Raw genomic sequence first — 18,700 nt, 5'->3', positions numbered from 1 at the left:
CACAGAAGAAAAACAAACAAGCAATCATTTGTTTATACCGATACATTACGGGAGATTTGGGTTTTAAAAGATTGCTCTACTGCAAAAATGAATAATATGGAAACAGGCATAAATGATAACATTTGTATTACCCAGTGGCAGTGTTTATTGGATCTGGGAGGGGGAAGGGGAAGGAAAGAAAATGAAATATGTAAACAGAAAAATATTTGAAAATTTCTGTAACTTAGGGCTGTGTGACTGTGGGCAAGCTGATTGTCTCTGATCATCATTTAACTCATCTGTAAAATGAAAAATTCAGTTATACAACCTCTGAAGAACCTCCCTATTAAATTTTTTCCAAAAATGATTTTAAAAACAAAATGTTAACAATATAGTTTATTTGTATATTGTGTGACTGCGGGCAATTCATGTCACCGTTGTGTGCCTCAGTTTTCTCATATGTAAAAATGAAAGGTTGGGCTAAAGGATCTCTGAGATCCCTTCCAACTTGGAAGCTATAATTTTGCTCTTTACTCATCAGACCATATTTTACTATTCATCCTTCCATCCATCCACCCACCCATCCACCCACCTATCTATCTATCTATCTATCTATCTATCTATCTATCTATCTATCCATCCATCCATCTATCTATCCATCCATTCACCCATCTATCTCTCTATCCATCCATCTCTCTCTCCCCCTTCCATCCACTCACCCACCCATCTATCTATCTGTCTATCTATCTATCTATCTATCTATCTATCTATCTATCTGTCAAACCCTTACTTTCAATCTTAGAAATAATATTAAGTACTGAATCCAAAGCAGAAGAATGGTAAGGACTAGGCAATGGAGTTTAAGTGACTTGCCCAGGGTCATACATCCAGGAAATATCAAAATCCAGATTTGAACCCAGGGCTTTCTATCTCTAGGTCTATCCAATAAACCATCTAGCTGCCCTGCAAATAGTTTCATAAAAAATGGGGAATGGCTAACCAAGTTGTGGCATATGATTGTGATGAATACACTGGGCCATAAGAAATGATGAAGAGGTTAATTTTCAAAACACATGGAAAAACCTATGTGAAATTTCAAAGAATGCAATAAGCAGAAGCAAAGGAATAGTATATATAGTAACAGAAATATTGTTTGAAAAATGACTTATGTATGGCCATCTCCAGAGAAAGAACTGATAAACAGAAATAAGTAAGACCATTTTATGTATGTACAAATCTTTTTTTGATACCTTCTCTAATGGGAGAAAGGAGGGCAGGAGGGAGAATATTGGATATTTTAATGTAATAAACAAAAAAGACAAACTTTGCTATGAAAAAACCAAGATTTTAGCAATATATTTTGTTTTTAATGTATGACCAGGAGCCACCTGCACACCTCAGTTTCTTCAATTTAAAATGAGAGTTTGGCACCAATGACCCTCTGAGATCCCTTCCAACTTTGAAGCTCTGATCCTATTCTGAACTGGACAGAGCATATCTTAGCGGTATTTAGAGGTACTGGCTTCCCCTTCACTGGAGGTCTGGATGATCGTGCTCTGAGATGATGGAGGGAGGATTTTTTAGGTACCAGATAGAACAAAGAGCCCTTGGGGTCCATTCTGACTCAGTGACATGATGCTTTCCTCTGGTAGAGGGAGAGGAGGAGGCTAAAAGTAACCTCTAATAGGAGCCAAAGAAAGTCAAGGTTCCATGGTGCCATCTTGGAGATCCCCACCTTTCTCTGATTACATGTGATCATAAGATGCTCGTTACTTACCAGTGCATCGAACACAAGGAAATCATAGGTTTCATTGTCCGACATTTCCATCATTATGTTAAAAAGTGCATCGAGAGTATCTTGTAGAAACTGATGAGAAAGAAGAAAAAGAGAGTTTATTTGGATTTGCTCCTGGGGGTGGACTTGGCATGGAGGCAGGACAAGGTAAAATGCTACGTAAATGCCAGGATTACTATTACTCTTGTGATGCCCCAGATATCTTGTGAAATGGGACTATGGGGCTGGATCAGATTCAGAATTAGACCTGTGTGTTTGTGCATGTGTGTGTATGCATGTCTACTGCATGCTTCACAAAAGGCACAAAGGAAAAGTATCCTCAGATGGACTTTTAAATAATAATAATAATAATTGATAATATTGTTGACAGCGATGATAACTAGCCTTTATTTAATGCTGTAAGATTTGCAAATATTTTATATTCACAACACCCCTAGGAGGTAGATTCTATTATTCTCTGCATTTTACAGTTGGAGAAACTAAGGCTGTTAAAAGTTTAGTGACTTGCCCAGGGTTACACAGCCATGTAGTCTCTGAGGCTGGATTGGCACTTGAGCTCATTTTGTTTTAACCCCTCATCTTCCATCTTAGAATCAATACTGTATACTGGTTCTGATTCAGAAGAGTGGTAAGGGCTAGGCAGTGGAGGTTAAGTGACTTGCCCAGGGTCACAAGGAAATGTCTGAGGCCACATTTGAACCCAGCTTATTTTTTAAAAACAAATTAAGTTAGGGCTGGCTCCCTTACCTGGAGATCTTTGGGGAAAATTACAAAGCCCTGACAACAGGGGTAGCATATGGGGAATGTGACAGCTGTAGGGAGAAGAACTTATAAATATATTAATCCTTCTTAATTAGGTGTTAAACTGAATTATCTTGGAGACATTCAAAAACATTGCTTCCCTTGTCTCTTTTTAAAAAAAAAAATTCTTATTTTTTGTCTTAGCATCAATTCTAAGACAGAAGAGGAGCAAGGGCTAGGCAACAGGGGTTAAGTGACTTGACCAAGGTCACATAGCTAGCAGTGTCTAAGGTCAGATTTGAACTCAAATCTCCCTGACTCCAAGCCTGGCTCTCTACCTAGCTGCTCCTTCTTCATTAGATCATGACCCCTTTAAAGCAGAATCTTTCTTTGGCTTTTCTTTGTATTCTCCGCCCTTAGGATAATGCCTGATTTTACAGAATGACTGATGAATAATGGTTTTGACCCTCATTATAGCTCCCCCCTGACCATATAGAGGGTAAAAGAAACAAAACCACAACCAGGAAGAACAAACCATAGATTTCAAATTAGTACATTAGATGTTCATGCCATCCAAATCATGACAAAGACATTTCAAAGCTCTCTGTCTGTCTCTGTCTCTGTCTCCTCCCTCCTCCTCCTCTCTCTCTCTCTCTCTCTCTCTCTCTCTCTCTCTCTCTCTCTCTCTCTCTCTCTCTCTCTCTCTCTCTCTCTCTCTCTCTCTCTCTCCCTCTCTCTCTCCCTCTCTCTCTCTCTGTCTCTCTGTCTCTGTCTCTCTCTGTCTCTCTCTCTCTCTCTCTCTCTCTCTCTCTCTCTCTCTCTCTCTCTCTCGCACACACACACACGCGCGCGCGCGTACCTTTACAATTTCTCCTCCATCCACCTCCATCAGCTTCTTTAAGTTGTGTTTTATGTTCTGGGAATTGGATCGCCAATTTAACAAGCCCAGCAGATCAACTAGGAAGGAAAACCACAGACGTGGAAATATTAGAAGCCTTTCAGGATGCAATTCCATCTGTTTCAATTACACAAATTGATAGCCAAGTGCATTGGAACAATGGTCAGCCCTAGAGGATAACAGTGCGGACTTTAGTGTTTAACGTCTCTTAGTGTTGCAGTACTGGGCCTGGAGTTGGGAAGACCCGAGTGCAAATCCAGCATCAGACACTCATTAATTATGCAACCTGTCACTTAAACCTCTGCCTTAATTCATTGGAGAAGGAAATGGCAAATCATTCTGTTATCTGCCAAGAATACCCAATGGACATTATGGTCCACAGGTTTGGGTACAATGAAACAAATGGACAACAAGATCATGGAGCATGGGTATATGGAGTTGAAAGGGATCCTAGCAGCCATCAAACACAGCCCCCTTATTTTATGGAGGAGAAAATGGACCAAGAGGGGTTTAGTGACCTGTCCAGGGTCATATGGGTGCTTAAAAGTCTGAGGCATGACGAACTCAAGTCTTGTGACTCAAAGCCCAGTGATCTGTGTCCACTACCCACTTTGCTGCCAACACTAACTTTGCTAGTTTCCTTTGTGGACAATTCTTAACAAGACTTTCTACAATATTATGTTGGATTGATTCTTTAGAATGTTAAGGACAGTTCTCTTGTAGAGCAGATCTCAGAAATAATGCAATGCAAATATAATCACAATAAAAGGGGGCAACTAAGTGGCTCAGTGAATAGAGAAGTAAGTCAAGAGACAGGAGGTTCTGGGTTCAAATCTGACCTCAGACACTTCCTAGCTGTGTGACCTTGGGCAAGTCACTTAACCCCCCTGGGTCCATTTTCTCCTCCATAAAACAAGGGAGCTGTGTTTGATAACTGCTAAGATCCTTTCCAACTCTATATACCCATGCTCCAATGATCTTATTGTCCATTTGTTTCATTGTGTAAAATCCTGTGGACCATAAAGTCCATTGGGTTTTCTTGGCAGATAATAGAATGGTTTGCTATTTCCTTACTCAGTGAATTAGTGCCTAGCCCTTACTGTTCTTCTACCTCTGCCTAGGGACCAATACACAGCATTGCTTCTAAGATGGAAGGCAAGGGTTTAAAAAACAAAGCAAGGAAAACCCTCAAATATTATCTCTTGGAGCCGCACAACAATTCTGTGAGAGAGGTGTTACTATGATCCCCATTTTATAGATGAGAAAACTGAGGCAAACAGAGTCTTACCCAGCGTCACAGGGCTGGGAAATGTCGGAGGCCAGATTTGAACTTTAAATATTTCTGGTTGAATGGGTTTGCTTAGTATTGCTTACTAATTGATTTAGGATTTTAGAGCTGGAAGAGAACTTACACATCACCTAGAATAAAACCAATTCAATTGAATTGGCCTTTATGAAGTTTTTGTCAATGCTTAGTTGCATGTGATTGCCTCCCCTCCCCTTTTAATCCCACAATGCCTGGCACAGTGTAATCAACACAATGAATTCTTATTGACCTAAATTTATTTAGCTCCTGCCATTTTTCAGGCATTGGATCAGGCTTTGGGAATAGAAATAAAAGGGAAAAAATCCAACCCAAACCCAGTTCTCAACCAGAAGGGGAAGTGACATCCAGAGGTTATTGACAGAGCTGGAGAGACAAGAATGAAGGCAGGTCTTGTCTTTGCTTTTCATGCTGTCTCCATCACACTTGACTGCCTCTTACATAAGTCTCTATTTGAAGGGAATTGTTTGGCTGTTCCCAGAACTGCCTGTACTGGGAGGATCTGCTCTTCCCCTCCTTCTCCTCCTTCACCCTTTGAACATACTTCCCTAAGGTGTGGCCACACAAGAACATCCTGGAAGGATCTCATGTTGGAGGTCAGGAGGCAGATCAGGTTGCCTGGGGAAATGGGCTCTTGGTCCATACTAAGGTCATTCTGGTCTGGGTTCTGTCAAGGATGACCTTCAACCCTCAAGCCAGCTGGGGGAGTGCCAAGCTGTGGGTGCTCACAAAGACAGGTGGCACAGAGGGCTGAGGATTATGGGATCATAGGTCCCTGAGGAGAGCCTTCCAGATCATCAGCACCCCCCTCTCCACCCCAGTATTATAGTTTTGGAAATAAGATTGAATTGGCTGCCCAGTATCTCACAAATGGTGTCCTGGGCAGCACTGGAATCCAGTTCTTCTTGACTCTGTAACCAGAGTTCTCTCCATGGTACTTCCCTGCTTCCTCTTGAAACTAAAGAAATGGAGTAGTTATCACAGATCATGTCTAGGGCTGGAAGGGCTCCTAGGGACCACACCTCATTGACCTTTTCCTTTTTCCTGATTAGGAATCTGAGATCCAAAGAGTTTAAATGATCCCAAATGCTTTGATAGCCTTAGACTTTCTCTGGTCTGCATCCTGACAAGGAAGATAACCCAACTTCCAAGATGGCAGAGTGAGATGAAGACAGGTAGTTAGGGACAGATGTGGGATCTGTACTCAGTTACCCCAGCTTCAAATCCAATACCCTACGTAGCTGGTAAAGTCACAAATTTCCAACAAAGTGTACACATGAATACAGATGATATGTTCATAGACATACAACTAGGAATGTGTATTAGAATAATTTTTAATATGAGATCATGGACTTAGAGTTCAAAGGGAATTTAGGGGTAATTTAATTAGAGGCACAGTCACAGAGTGGATAGTCAAGAGGACCTGGGATCAAATCCCACCACAGATATTTACTAGTTGTATGATCCTGAACAAATCACTCAACCTCTCTAAGCCTCAGTTTCTTAAATTGTAAAAAATGAGGGATTGGGCTCGATGACATCTAAGATCCCTTCCAGATCTATGATCCTCTATCTCCTCATTTCTCATCATGTCGCACTACTTTGGGATCTCTCTTCTTTTTCCATCATGGTTCTGGGTTGGGTACCTTCTCTGGCTACTCCATCATCCCACTTTTCAGCTTTCTTCCCCCATTAGATTGTAAGCTTTCTGAGGGCAGGAACTGTCTTTCTTTTCTATGTATTTGAATCCTCATCACTTAGCACAGAATTTGCCACTTAATAAATGTTTATTGACAGACTGAGAGAATAATAATAACTGACTTTTTATTACATGCTTAAGTTTCATAAAGAGTTGAATCCATGGGGCTTCTAGATAGCACAATGGATAGAGAGCCAGGCCTCTCATAGAGAGTCAGGAGGTCCCAGGTTCAAATCTGGTCATGGCCACTTCCTAGCTATGTGACTGGGGCAAGATGCTTAACCCTGTGGCCTTTTTCTCTTAGAATTGATCCTAAAATAGGAGATAGAGGCTATGAAGATTAAAAGAGAACATGGCACTGATTTTCTCTGTGGATCATCAGAAGAAACATGGGAATTAAGAGTGCTGGCCCTTGTTTCCCCCATTTTACCAACGAGGAAACAAACTCTGAGGGGAGCCTGCCCCCTTCTCCATATATCCCACCTCTTCTTTGAGTAATGGCACCCTATATTCCTCTGAACAGGGTCCTGTGACGGCATTTTCTGGCAATAGGACCCAAAGACATTCTTTCACTCTCTGGGACTTGGGGAACTTGTTTTGATTAGTCTGCTTGTGTGCCGGCCTGAACTCTCTTCTGTTGTGTCTGGCCACTTCACCCAGTTGAAATAGTAACCCTCACCTCCAGCCAACAATGATTCACAAAAATAGAAGCAACAGTGGCTGCCTTGGGGGATCCAAGTGCCATCTGATCCTTGGGTGGCTTTTAGATCCCAAATGTTTTGATAGCCTTAGACTTTCTCTGGTCTGCATCTTGACAAGGATGGTAACCCAGCATCCAAGATGGCAGAGAGAGCAAGCACCAGCTCAGACATTAGGGGGAAGAATTTATAGGAGCCATGGTCTGGCCTTCCTTACATGAAGAATGGACCATCGGAGGCAGCATGGAGTATGCTCAAGGGCACTGGTGGCGGAGCTGACTTGGATCTTGACTAGCTATGGACCCCTGTGCAAATCTCATTTCTTTTGAGTGTCAGTTTCCTTTTCTGGAAAATGGGGAGAACAGTAACTTTCACTATAAAGGATATGTCACTGGGTTGTATTGAAGGAATCATGCTATATACCTTGTCAAACTTTTCAATTTTATCTGACTCTTAGTGACCCCATTTGGGGAGCTCAAGGCTTAGTGAATAGAGAACCAGGATTGGAGTCAGGAGGACCTGGGTTCAAATCTGGATACTTCCTAGTCATGCGATCCTGGGCAAGTCATTTAACCGCCATTACTGCTCTTCTGCATTAGAATAGATACTTAGGATTGATTCTAAAATGGAAAGTAAGGATTAAAAAATAACAACAACAATAACAACCTATTTGGGGTCACAAAGAGCAGGACACAACAAAAAGGGCCTAATAATAAAAGCAACAATAATTTCAACATCAGCAACAACTTGCAACCCCTTAGCTACCTTAGGTCAAGTGACCATCTCCTTCAAGAGGCCTTTTCACAGCAGTCCAGATATTAATGTGATGATGTTGTATCTCCCTATTAGAATGTAAGCTCCATGAAGGAAGGCCTGTTCACTTGAGTCTTGGTGTCCCCAGTTTTTAGCACGTAAAACCCATCAACTAACCAATTGGACCCCAGCTTTCTTACCATGAAATCCAACCAGTACATTCAGAAAGCCAACTCTTCTAACTCACCATTCTGGGTCAGTTTGGTGGAGCAAATAAGTGTGGCGATTTGGAAGCTGTCCTTGGTGCTCTCCTTGGTTGGGGTGAAATTGGACAAGTGGATGTTTTTGCCTGGGGAGAAATCCTTGTCCTCCATCTCGATCTTTGTGCTAGGCAGGGTCAGGTAGAACTTGGCATCTTCCATTTTCTTATTATCTCCCTGAAGAGAAAACACACACCACCGGGGGTTTGAGAATGCTAAACAATGAGGAACAATTTATTATTTGCAAACTGAATGAGGTCCCACTTTGACAATGTGCCTGGCTTTATAGCATCTGGGATTCAAATCCAGGACCTCGACATTCTATTCCAACTCAAAAATCAATCAACCTTTGATCCAATCTAGGCCCGTGCCTTCATTAGTATTGGCTCCTTCACTTCTTTGGGCCTTGGTCCTCTCAAGATAAGATGAAGGGGTCACCCTAGACGTATGACTTTATGAAAGAAGAGAATATATGCTTTTGTGAAAATACTGCAAGAATCACTTAAATACTGCAGAACCGCCATATTGTGAGTTAAAATTTGGATGGTACGTGAAGACTATTGAACCTCATTATAGGCAATATTGACCCTGATATTGATTAGTGTTAATAATTGTCACTAGTTGTTGACCATTGAGGAAATCAACTGTATTTGCTATTGAGGAAATTGCTGGAGACTAGTTATAAAAAAAAATTATTCCTATTTATTGAAAATATTAAAAGGAAAGGAGACAGGAAAGTAGTGATAGATTACTTAATTAACTCTTATAACATGGAGTCACTCCAAACCTGAGTTTAGATCCTGATTTTGTCATTAACTACCTGTGAGATATTGGGTAACCTGTCTAGATGTCAGCTTCCTCATCTATAAAATGAGAAAATTGGACTAGAAGGCCTCTAATCCCTTCCAGCTTTGAATATTTGCTGCCAAATTGATTATACTTTCTATATATTTAACTGTAAAATAAAGAGATTGGGCTGGATGATCACTATAATTTCCTCAATGTCTTCATCTGTAGATTTAAGACTTTGGATTAGAAGATGTTTAAGGTTCCTTTCAATTCTAAATCTAGGAACACTGCCTTATCCCAAGGGAACAAAACAAGATGCTGGCCACAAATGGGAATGTATGACAAGTCCTAGAGATGGAATATTTTTAGGAAGACATAATCAAAAAGGCCATGGATGAGAAGATATGAAAATACCATATCTAAGAGATTAAGAATCCACTAAGGCACCACAGCCATGAACTTGAGGTGGGGGTGGGATGGGTTAGTCTTTGATGGACAAGAAGAAAACTTTTGACAGTCATTAGAGTTTGGTTCTATTGCCCTTACCTTATATATCACAAGGTTATGCCTCCCATCCTGCAATGTGGTTCCATCTGGGTTCATCAGCTTCACAAAGGCCACCCCAAAAGCTCTTTCAGATTTATCTCTGGCTGCAAAGTAAGGAAAACTTAAGTTTCTGAGTGAGGCAGGGAAGGCAGTGATGGTGGCCCATCTGGATAATCTCCAACTACTAGACTTAATTCTCTTTGGAGGGTGGGAAGTACCTAGGAGAAGGGCATAGAACCATCTATTCTTTCATTCATTTATGAACTTTCAGGTACTGGCAAGAGAAGTCCTGAAGGAGATACAAAGAGAAGGAAGGCATAGTCTCTTTTCCTCAAGGAGTTAACAGCCTTGGAGAAAAGACTCAAATGAAAGGAATAAGTGCTTGGTCCTATTTAATAAAAAGAGACAACTCCAGGAAAAGGAAATTTCCTCTGAAATTCAAGCCAAAATATTCTCAGCAACTTTGAGCCTTAGAGAGCTGCTTAGAACACTGAGAGCTTAAATGATTTTTCCTTTGTCACAAAGCTGGAACTGGAACCCAGGACTTCTCAGCATTGAGGCCAACCTTTTTGATATTCTCCATCCTTATTTCTACCCCCTGGTTTCCCTGGATATATGTAAGTTTCCCCTAACCCCCCCCCCAATTCCCATGGGTCCCCCTGGAGAGTGTTAGTCCCTCTGAGATGACCTCCAGTTTATCCTGTATCAGTTTTTTCTGCATATAGTTTTCTGCGTGAAGTCTACCACATTAGACTGTGAGCTCCTTAAGGGCTATTTTTGAGGCAGGACCTGTTTTTGCCTTACTTTGTGCCCCCAGGATTTAACACAGTACGTGGTACCTAGTAAGTGCCTAATCTATATGACTGATAGACCACAATGCCTCTAGTCACAATTCTACATGTTAATTATTCATGCCATCACTTCTCTGGGACTGGCTCTCAATCTACTATCCCATGCTGCCTCTCCTGTCAACATAATTATATTAGCAAAAATATGATGAGTACATGAGAGGACATCAATCCTTGGAGAGTAGAGACTGTGCTTGCTGCTGTCTTTGAATCCCCTCAATGAACAGAGGAGAGAGTCGGTAAATGCTCATTGAGCTGGATTGAGCAGGAGAGAAGCAAACATGGTGCTATGAAGAATTAAGATGAGGGAGATTGTTAACATGTCAGTTTCCAACGAATGTCAGCATCAATAGTGCCATGTGGAAAAAACCAATTTGGAAGTCCGCCTGAAACACATCAATTTCTTATCCACCAAGGACGCCATTTTCTTTAACTTGTCCATGTGGAATTTGGAAATTTAGGAATACACAAATAGCCCATTCCTTAGTTGATACCAGGGAAAGTTCAGCTTTGAAGGATAAAGTTTGCCAAGGGCTGTACTTGGCCATGCTGAGTTTCCAAACACGGTCAGTCTCCAGGGCCCCTGAAAAAGTACTGTTTAGCAAGAGTCAATATTGTTCTTGGAGAATGTATGTGGTCTAGACGTCTCCATACTTACATTCCTGTGATGACCTGTGCCGGAAAGTAAACCTTAGATGACAACGAGTGACTTCTTCAATTGCGATGGACACCTGCATATTAATGAGAAAAGGGAAGATTGAATATTTAATGTAGCTCACTACCTCTGTGGCTAACTCTATAGGACAAGACAGCTAAGAGAAACTCGTGGTAATCCAGCATTCCACAGAAAGCAATCTGGTAGAAGGCAGCTCCATCTCCAACTAAAGAAGTTTCTACTTAGAACCAAGAGAAATTCAATGAAAAGTTGATTTCTCTAGATAGAACCATTTCTGTCTTTGATCCACTGATTCCAAGATGGGGCAGAAATTGCGATGCGAAGGAGGTCTGAGACTAAAAATAAAGACACACAAACACAACACAAAATAATATTGCTCTTATTTTTTTTAAACCCTTACCTTCCGTCTTAGAATCAATACTGGGTGTTGGTTCCAAGGCAGAAGACGGGTAAGGGCTAGGCAATGAGGGTTAAGTGACTTGCCCAGGGTCACATAGCTAGGAAGTGTCTGAGGTCACATTTGAACCCAGGACTTAGCATTCTAGGCCGGATTCACAATCCACATCACCTTTTGTGATAACAAAGAAAGTGTAAAACAAAGCAGGTGCCCATTGAATTGGAATTACCTAACCAAATTGTATTATTTAAATATATTAGAAGGGCAGCTAAGTCACACAATGGATAGAGTGCCAGGCCTATAGTTGAGAGAACCTGGGTTCAAATCTGGCCTCATATACTTCCAAGCCATGTGTCCCTGAGCAAATCACTTAATCCCATTTGCCCAGCCCTTGCCCTTCTGTCTTAGAGTTGTTACTAGGATATTAAATAAGGTTTTTTTTTTTAATAAACTAAATGTAATGCAAAGTTATAGAGCTGTAAGAAACAATGAATAGAAGAGATAAACATGGGCAGACTTTTATGAATTGATGCAGAGTGAAGTAAGCAGAACAATGAAGAGTATGGACACAATACCTGAATGCTTTATAGGTCATTAAACCAGGATTAGTTATGATCCATCCAAGAGAGTTGGGTTTGTAGCATACAAACATACAAGGATTGAGAAGGCTCTGAGAATCCACCCACTCTGGGGAATCTAAATGTGTGTGTATATATATATATATATATATATGTATATATATATATATATATATATATATATATATATATATATATATGCACACCCATTCCCATTTCTTTACATAATCACCCATTGTCTCTCCCATTAGAATGAGAACTTCTAGAAGACAGGGACATTTTGCTTTGCTGTTCCAAATGCTGCCCTAGCATAATATCTAGAACAAAGAAGTCTCTTAATAAATGCTTGTTGATTGGTTGATTTTTCTCTCTCTCTTAAGGTTTAGATTTTTAAGATTAAGAACCTTCATCTTCCGTTTTGGAATCAATACCAGGTGTTGGTTCCAAGAGTGAAGAGCAGCAAGGACTCGTCAAATCAGGTAAAATGACTTGTCCACAGAGCTAGGAAGTATCTGAGATCACATTTGAACCCAGGACCTCCTGTCTTTAGGGCTGGTTCTCTTTCTATGGAGCCACCGAGCTGCCATCCCTACCCTGTTAAGATTTTTGTGCATTCTAAAGTTATTACCATGCCTTTATAATAGAATCTGTGGTAATTGCAGAAATCCAAGAGGGTTGGAGGGCAAAAACCACATTCATTGGACCTGTGCATTCATTGGATCATCAATTGAGAATTAGAAGGAATCTCAGGGCCATTTGAGTCCATCTCTTTCATTTTAAAGAGAAGGAAACAGAGGCTAAGAGAACTGGAGAGAGCTGCCCCGTCATCTAGCTATTAAATAATTGAAGGAGGAATCATGGCCCAGTGTACTATCCACTGTGCCATGGTGCCTCACCGAAAGCCGATGGAAACACTGAGGAATGAACACAGGCTCTCATTTGAACTTCTGGCCATCCTTCTATCATCCTAGACCTCCTCAGAAGATTCTTCTTCATGTCAGTTGGAGAAGTTAAACCCCTGTAAGTATGAGAGTTGGCTTGGGAGTAGGATAGAGAGATCATCTGGGAACCAGAAAGAACCAGACTTCTGTGTGGGAACCCAGTCAAATTACTTAGCACCTCAGTGCTCTAGTCAGCCCCAGAAGACTCTAAAGGGCCAACCTTCATTGATAAACGGAGCTTCCTGGGCTAGGAATTCCCTAGATCGGGACATCATTGGCTCAGTTTTTACCCATTTAATTTTTCATTGTTTCTTCTTTTGAAAGACGCCTTTTAAGAATTCTGATCCATGACACCAAGCCACTGAGGCAGAAGCCTGCTACCCACTGCCTGACTGAGGACTCCTGGGCAGGCTGACAATCATATCCTTTTGCCATGGCCCTTGGGGGAACTACTTCTGTTTTACTATGTATATTAATGACAAGGGTTTTTCTTTCTTTGTTCAATGGTAGAGAGAGAAAATCAAGTTTAGTTTGGCTCAGTTCTAGTTTGAATTGGTTCACAAGATAGCTCTGGAACGGGTTCTAGTTCAATGCACAGTTCTGTAAATTGGTCTATATTATATTGTGATCATCTTATACTACTTCTCTATTAATGTTTTTAAAGTGGTTTTTTCTCCCTTTTACTTCTAGGTCTTTAACTTTTCCCTTAATTTTAACTTCATGAATGGGGCAGCTGGGTGGCTCAATGGATTGAGAGCCAGGTCTGGAAATCGGAGGTCCTGGGTTCAACTCTGAGCTCAGGCACTTCCTAGCTATGTGACCCTGGGCAAGTCACTTGGCCCCCATTGCCTTGAAATCAATACATAATATTGATTTTTAAGATAGAAAGGGTTTACAAAAAGAAAGGAGTTTCAGTAGAATTATGATGTGTGAAAAATAAAAAAAAATTGGCTTTCAAGACAGGTGAGTGAACCAGATTTGAGTCTACATCTCAGGAGTGGGTTGGAGAGGAAGGAGGATAAGACTTGTGTGGGACACAGAGGAGATCTCAGAAGATGCCACTGAAGGGAGAAGGGAGGGAGTGTGGGAGATGACAATTATTGGGAGGGAAGGAGAAGATTCAAAGGCAAAGAGAGCCACGCTGAAGTGTGTTGAGGATGGAGGTGGGGAAGGAAGATTCAAGGGCCCAATAGTGTCCATGAAAAGAATGTTGGCAGAGATATCAACTGGCCTTTAAATGAAGACGTGCACCATAATAATGATCCTTGTAATGATGGTGCTAATGGCTGTCCATTCTAATGCACCCATATATGGTACCTCATTGGCTCCTCACAATGAATGGATTTCTCCCCTGTTAGACTATTAGCTCTTTGAGAACCTTCCTGTGTATCCCCATTGCATAAATACGTGTTTTTTTTTAATTTTAACTCATACCTTCTCTCTTAGTATCAATTCTAAGAAGAGCAACAAGGGTTGGCAATTGGGGTTAAGTGACTTGTCCGAGGTCACAAAGCTAGGACGTGTCTGAGGCCAAATTTGAACCCAAGTCCTTCTCACTCTGGGCCTGACTCTATCCACTGAGCCACCTAGCTGCCCTGAAGGTGTTTAATAAATGCTTGTTGATTGTCTGCCAATGACCCATTTTATACTGCAGAAACTGGGGCCCCATAAAGATGAAATGACTTGTTTGGCATCACCCAGCACCCCAAGTATCTAAATCAGGATTATAGCTAGAGAGATTACAAGGACTATAGTTATCATGCAACTCTAACCCCCTTGTTTTACAGACGAGAACACTGTCAGAGATAATGTGACTTGTCTAGGGTCACACATCTAATAAGAATTTAGGAAGATCATTAAATTGTAGATTTACACCTAAAAGAATCATAGGCCATTTTGGTCCAACATTTTCATTTTACAGATGAGGAAACTGAGGCCAAAAAAGGCAAAGGTGACTTGGCAAAGGACATAGAAGAAATAAAGAATAAATATGGGGCAACAAGGTATCACAATGGATAGAGACCCTGGGTTTAAATCTGGCCTCAGACACTAACTGTGTGACCCTGGGCAAGTCATTCAATTCCATTTACCCAGCCTTTGCCCTTTCTGCTACTAGAACAGAAAGTAAAAGTTAGGGGAGGAAAAAAGGGAAGATTCAAACTCAGGTTTCCAAGATATCCATTTTGTTCTATTATTCCATCTCTCTCTAGATAGGTGACTGTGGGAAAGTCACCTTCCCTATGACAGCCTCAGCTTTCTCACAAGTAAAATGTCTGTCCACTCTAACAAACAGGACTGCTAAGGATCCCCAGTGAAGATGGATTTGAAAGTGTTCTGTAAGCCATAAAACCCTCAGTAAATGAACAAAGTCCTAACTGATATTTTGAAAATTTGACTGCACACAACTGTGAGAGCAAAAGGGAAATAAAATGGGAGGCTGAAATGACATGAAGACATGACAAGGGCAGAAATCCTTGGGAAATGGCTGTCAGGGCTTGTCACTGTAGGTCCCACGAGCCCCCTTCAGTTCATCTTGGACTGTCGCTTTCAGCCATCCACTAAGCCTGGAGCTGTCCTTGGTCGGGTTCTGACTCTGGGTAAGAGATGGCTGTCTGTGCTGATACTGTGTGGCTCTGCATTAAGTACCGTCTTCATTTCCAATGGACCCCATTGAAAACTACAAAAATCTCTTTCTGTACTTTTGTGAAACATTGGAAGAAAACAAGATGTGGAGGCACAGCTTGCAGAGGCATCGCCATCACAAGGATTGGAGCACAGCAGTGATACATACACCCAAGGACCCAACTGGCCAAGGAAGGATTCTCCTTGCCCCACTATTAGTTCACCAGGCTTGCCTTCACCTTGGATGTATTTCCTATTGATTTCTCCAAGAATATACTTAACTATGAGGTTTGGGGGCATTTTCTATATTTTGTATTGACATGTATTTGTATGTCTTGGGTTTCATATAGACATCTGTGAGCATGTTATTTCCTCTCAATAGATGGTATATAGTGATGGGTTGGAGCAGGGTTTAATGAAAGGAGAGCTATAAGGGGGCAGCGGAGTGGCTCAGTAGATGGAGAGCCAAGGTGGAAATGGGAAGTCCTGGGTTCAAATCTGGCCTTATATACTTCCTAGCTGTGTTACTCTGGATAAGTCCCTTAATCTCATTGTCTAGGTCTTACCACTCTTCTACCTTGGAAATAATGCATAATAATGATTCTAAGACAGAAAGGAAGGTAAGGGAGATTTTATTCGTGCCTTTGGATCTCCATTGCCTAGCAGAGCCTGGTACCCAGAAAGTAATTCATAAATGTTTGTGGAATTGAATGGCCAAAATGCTACCTTTAGCTAAGGAACATGCACACTCACCTTGACTGTTTCATACCAGCAGGGCTGTTTGACTTGATAATAGACGACAGACTTGTACTCAGAAATGCCTTCATAACCAGCACCTGGATGGATGGCTTTCTTTGGATATAGAAAAAATAAAAAATGGAAGAGTAAAGTGGATTAAAGATCCAGTAAGGACACAGTCATATACCCTTCCTGTCACATGTGGCCCCCTTGCCTCCTTCACTGATATTTTGCACATGACTAGGTTAGGAAAGACTGTGAAAGGGACAAAGATGTCAATTTACCACCTTTTCCCCTAAGGGTTTAAATCCTGTTTGCATCAGTTTCCTCAACTGTCAAATGAGTTGGAAAAGGAAACAGCAAACTGATTCAGTATCTTTGCCAAGAGATCCCCAAATGGGGATACAAAGAGTCAGACATGACTGAAAATGACTGACCATCAACCACAAAGTCCTCCACATGGAGGATCACCCCTTTCCCACAGCCTTCTTGTTGGCTCTTCTCTCCTTTTCACCTCTCCATTTTCACTCTTGGGCTTCAGAGAGCAGTGATGGTGGAACTTCCCTCCTGGACCCCAGTTCTCTAATTAGCAACTACTCTTCCCAAAACAATTATTTTAAAACATGATCCAGCCATGCTTCACTTCACTCCCACCTTTCTGGCCATCTCCTCCACATGGTCCTCAGGAACAGGTGAGTTACTCTTCCCTTGCCACCTCCCTTCACTCCTCTTTAATCCGCCAGTTTGGGAACCATGGACCAAGCTTAAGTCTATTCTGCCATTGTTCCCAGAGAGGGGATATCTGTCTACTCAATTATGATCCCAATAACTATCCCTTTTATTATCTTTCAAAGTGAAAATTTCCCTCATTGGCTATCAGTCCCCTATGTGTACTGTTCTACCCATTAGAAAGTAAGCTCCCAGAGGGTGTGTTGTGTGTGTGACTGTGGAGGAGGGAGGAATGGGGGACATGTATCCCAGTGCTTGGTACATGGTAAATACTAAATAAATGCTTTTTTCCAATCTTATCTTCTGTCTTAGTATTAACTCTAGGACAGAAAGACAAGGGCTAGGCAACTGGGGGTTGAGTGAATTTCTCACAGCCACACAGGGCTAGGATGTGTCTGAGGCCAGATGCCAACCCAAGACCTCTCAACCTCAAACCTGGTGCTATATCCACTGGGCTACCTAGCTGCCCCCTAAATAAATGTTTTGGAAAATTCATTTTATCTAAAACAAAGACATCTCTCTGTAAAAGACCATTAAGAAGTAGGGCAGGATTCTACCCTGGAGTTAATTCCATTACCTATGCTTCCTCATCCATAAAATGGGTATAAAATATTTATAGTAGAATGCAATCTCCTTAAAGATAGGAAAAGTTTTGTTTTCTTTTTCTTTGTATCTCCAGAACCTGGCACAGTAACTGGTACAAAATAGTTTAATGAATGGATTGGGCATTAGATTAGTGTTAATAACCTAAATTACCACTACCACTGCTACTACTACTACCACCACCACCACCACCATTACTACTACTGTTACTACCACTACTACTACTACCACTACCACTACCACTACTACTATTACTACTACTAAAATGTAATTATTACTACCACTAGTTAGACTACAAGTACTATTACTACTGTGGCTTTTCTTGCTTCATTTTTGAAGAGAACCAGTGATATCACTAAGAATGTCTTGTGTAAACCTTAAAATTTCTTAGACTTATAAATGTTGGAAATTTCACCATTGGGAAATTTCATACTTGAAAAATTTCCTATTGAGAGTGGGGATTGTGAATTGTATTTAAGTGAGACAGAATGGCACAAAGTCATCAGCTTCCTTTTCTCTTTCAGAATCACCCACGTTCAATGGCAAAATAAAAGTCAAGATGCCTGATAATGGCCTGGGATGCAGTGAACAACCTCAGCATCTTCCATTTCTGACCAAGCTCTGCAGTGCTTGCTTTTACCATCTTCATGGTCATTTGAAGAACTTGTTCTCATGTGTCCACTCTGCCAAAGGACGATTCTGGCACTTGGGGTACAAGACACCCCTCCGAACTCTCCAGCAGGTTTGAAGCCTTCTAGTCCAACACTCTATCCATTAAATTTCCTAGTAGTGTACCAGCAACCTAATGGCTTTATCTTGAACTGGGGTCTCCAGAAACATCTGTAAGAATTAAATTCATCTACATGTGGCAGGTCCAAAACTGATCACCAGGGGAGCAGGAAATAGGCAATGAGATTAGTGGAATCGCCCAGAGTCACACAAGTAGGAAGTGTCTGAAGACAGATTGGAATCCAGGACCTCTCATCTCTAGGCTTGGATCTCAATCCACTGAGCTGCCCCCAAACCACCTTTTCTTAATAGCTCTCTATTCCTATGAATCAACCCAGGTCTAACATCCTAGACTCC

At 41.3% G+C, this 18,700-nt stretch overlaps 1 protein-coding gene across 2 annotated transcripts in view; it reads right to left on the bottom strand.

Annotated features, from left to right (window-relative positions):
* DOCK5 (dedicator of cytokinesis 5) overlaps positions 1-18,700 on the bottom strand; it is a 235,271-nt gene that overhangs the window by 80,629 nt on the left and 135,942 nt on the right. For both annotated transcript variants that reach the window (XM_007477822.3, XM_056814520.1), the window contains exons 15-20: positions 16,298-16,396; positions 10,989-11,061; positions 9,483-9,586; positions 8,135-8,324; positions 3,375-3,472; positions 1,757-1,846 (exon numbers count right to left, since the gene is read on the bottom strand). In XM_007477822.3, the coding sequence (XP_007477884.2) occupies positions 1,757-1,846; positions 3,375-3,472; positions 8,135-8,324; positions 9,483-9,586; positions 10,989-11,061; positions 16,298-16,396 (654 nt within the window). The remainder of the gene's footprint in view (positions 1-1,756; positions 1,847-3,374; positions 3,473-8,134; positions 8,325-9,482; positions 9,587-10,988; positions 11,062-16,297; positions 16,397-18,700) is intronic.

This window comes from Monodelphis domestica, chromosome 1 (genome assembly GCF_027887165.1).
Source record: "Monodelphis domestica isolate mMonDom1 chromosome 1, mMonDom1.pri, whole genome shotgun sequence".
Taxonomy (NCBI): domain Eukaryota; kingdom Metazoa; phylum Chordata; class Mammalia; order Didelphimorphia; family Didelphidae; genus Monodelphis; species Monodelphis domestica.
This window is presented reverse-complemented; position numbering and strand designations above follow the sequence as displayed.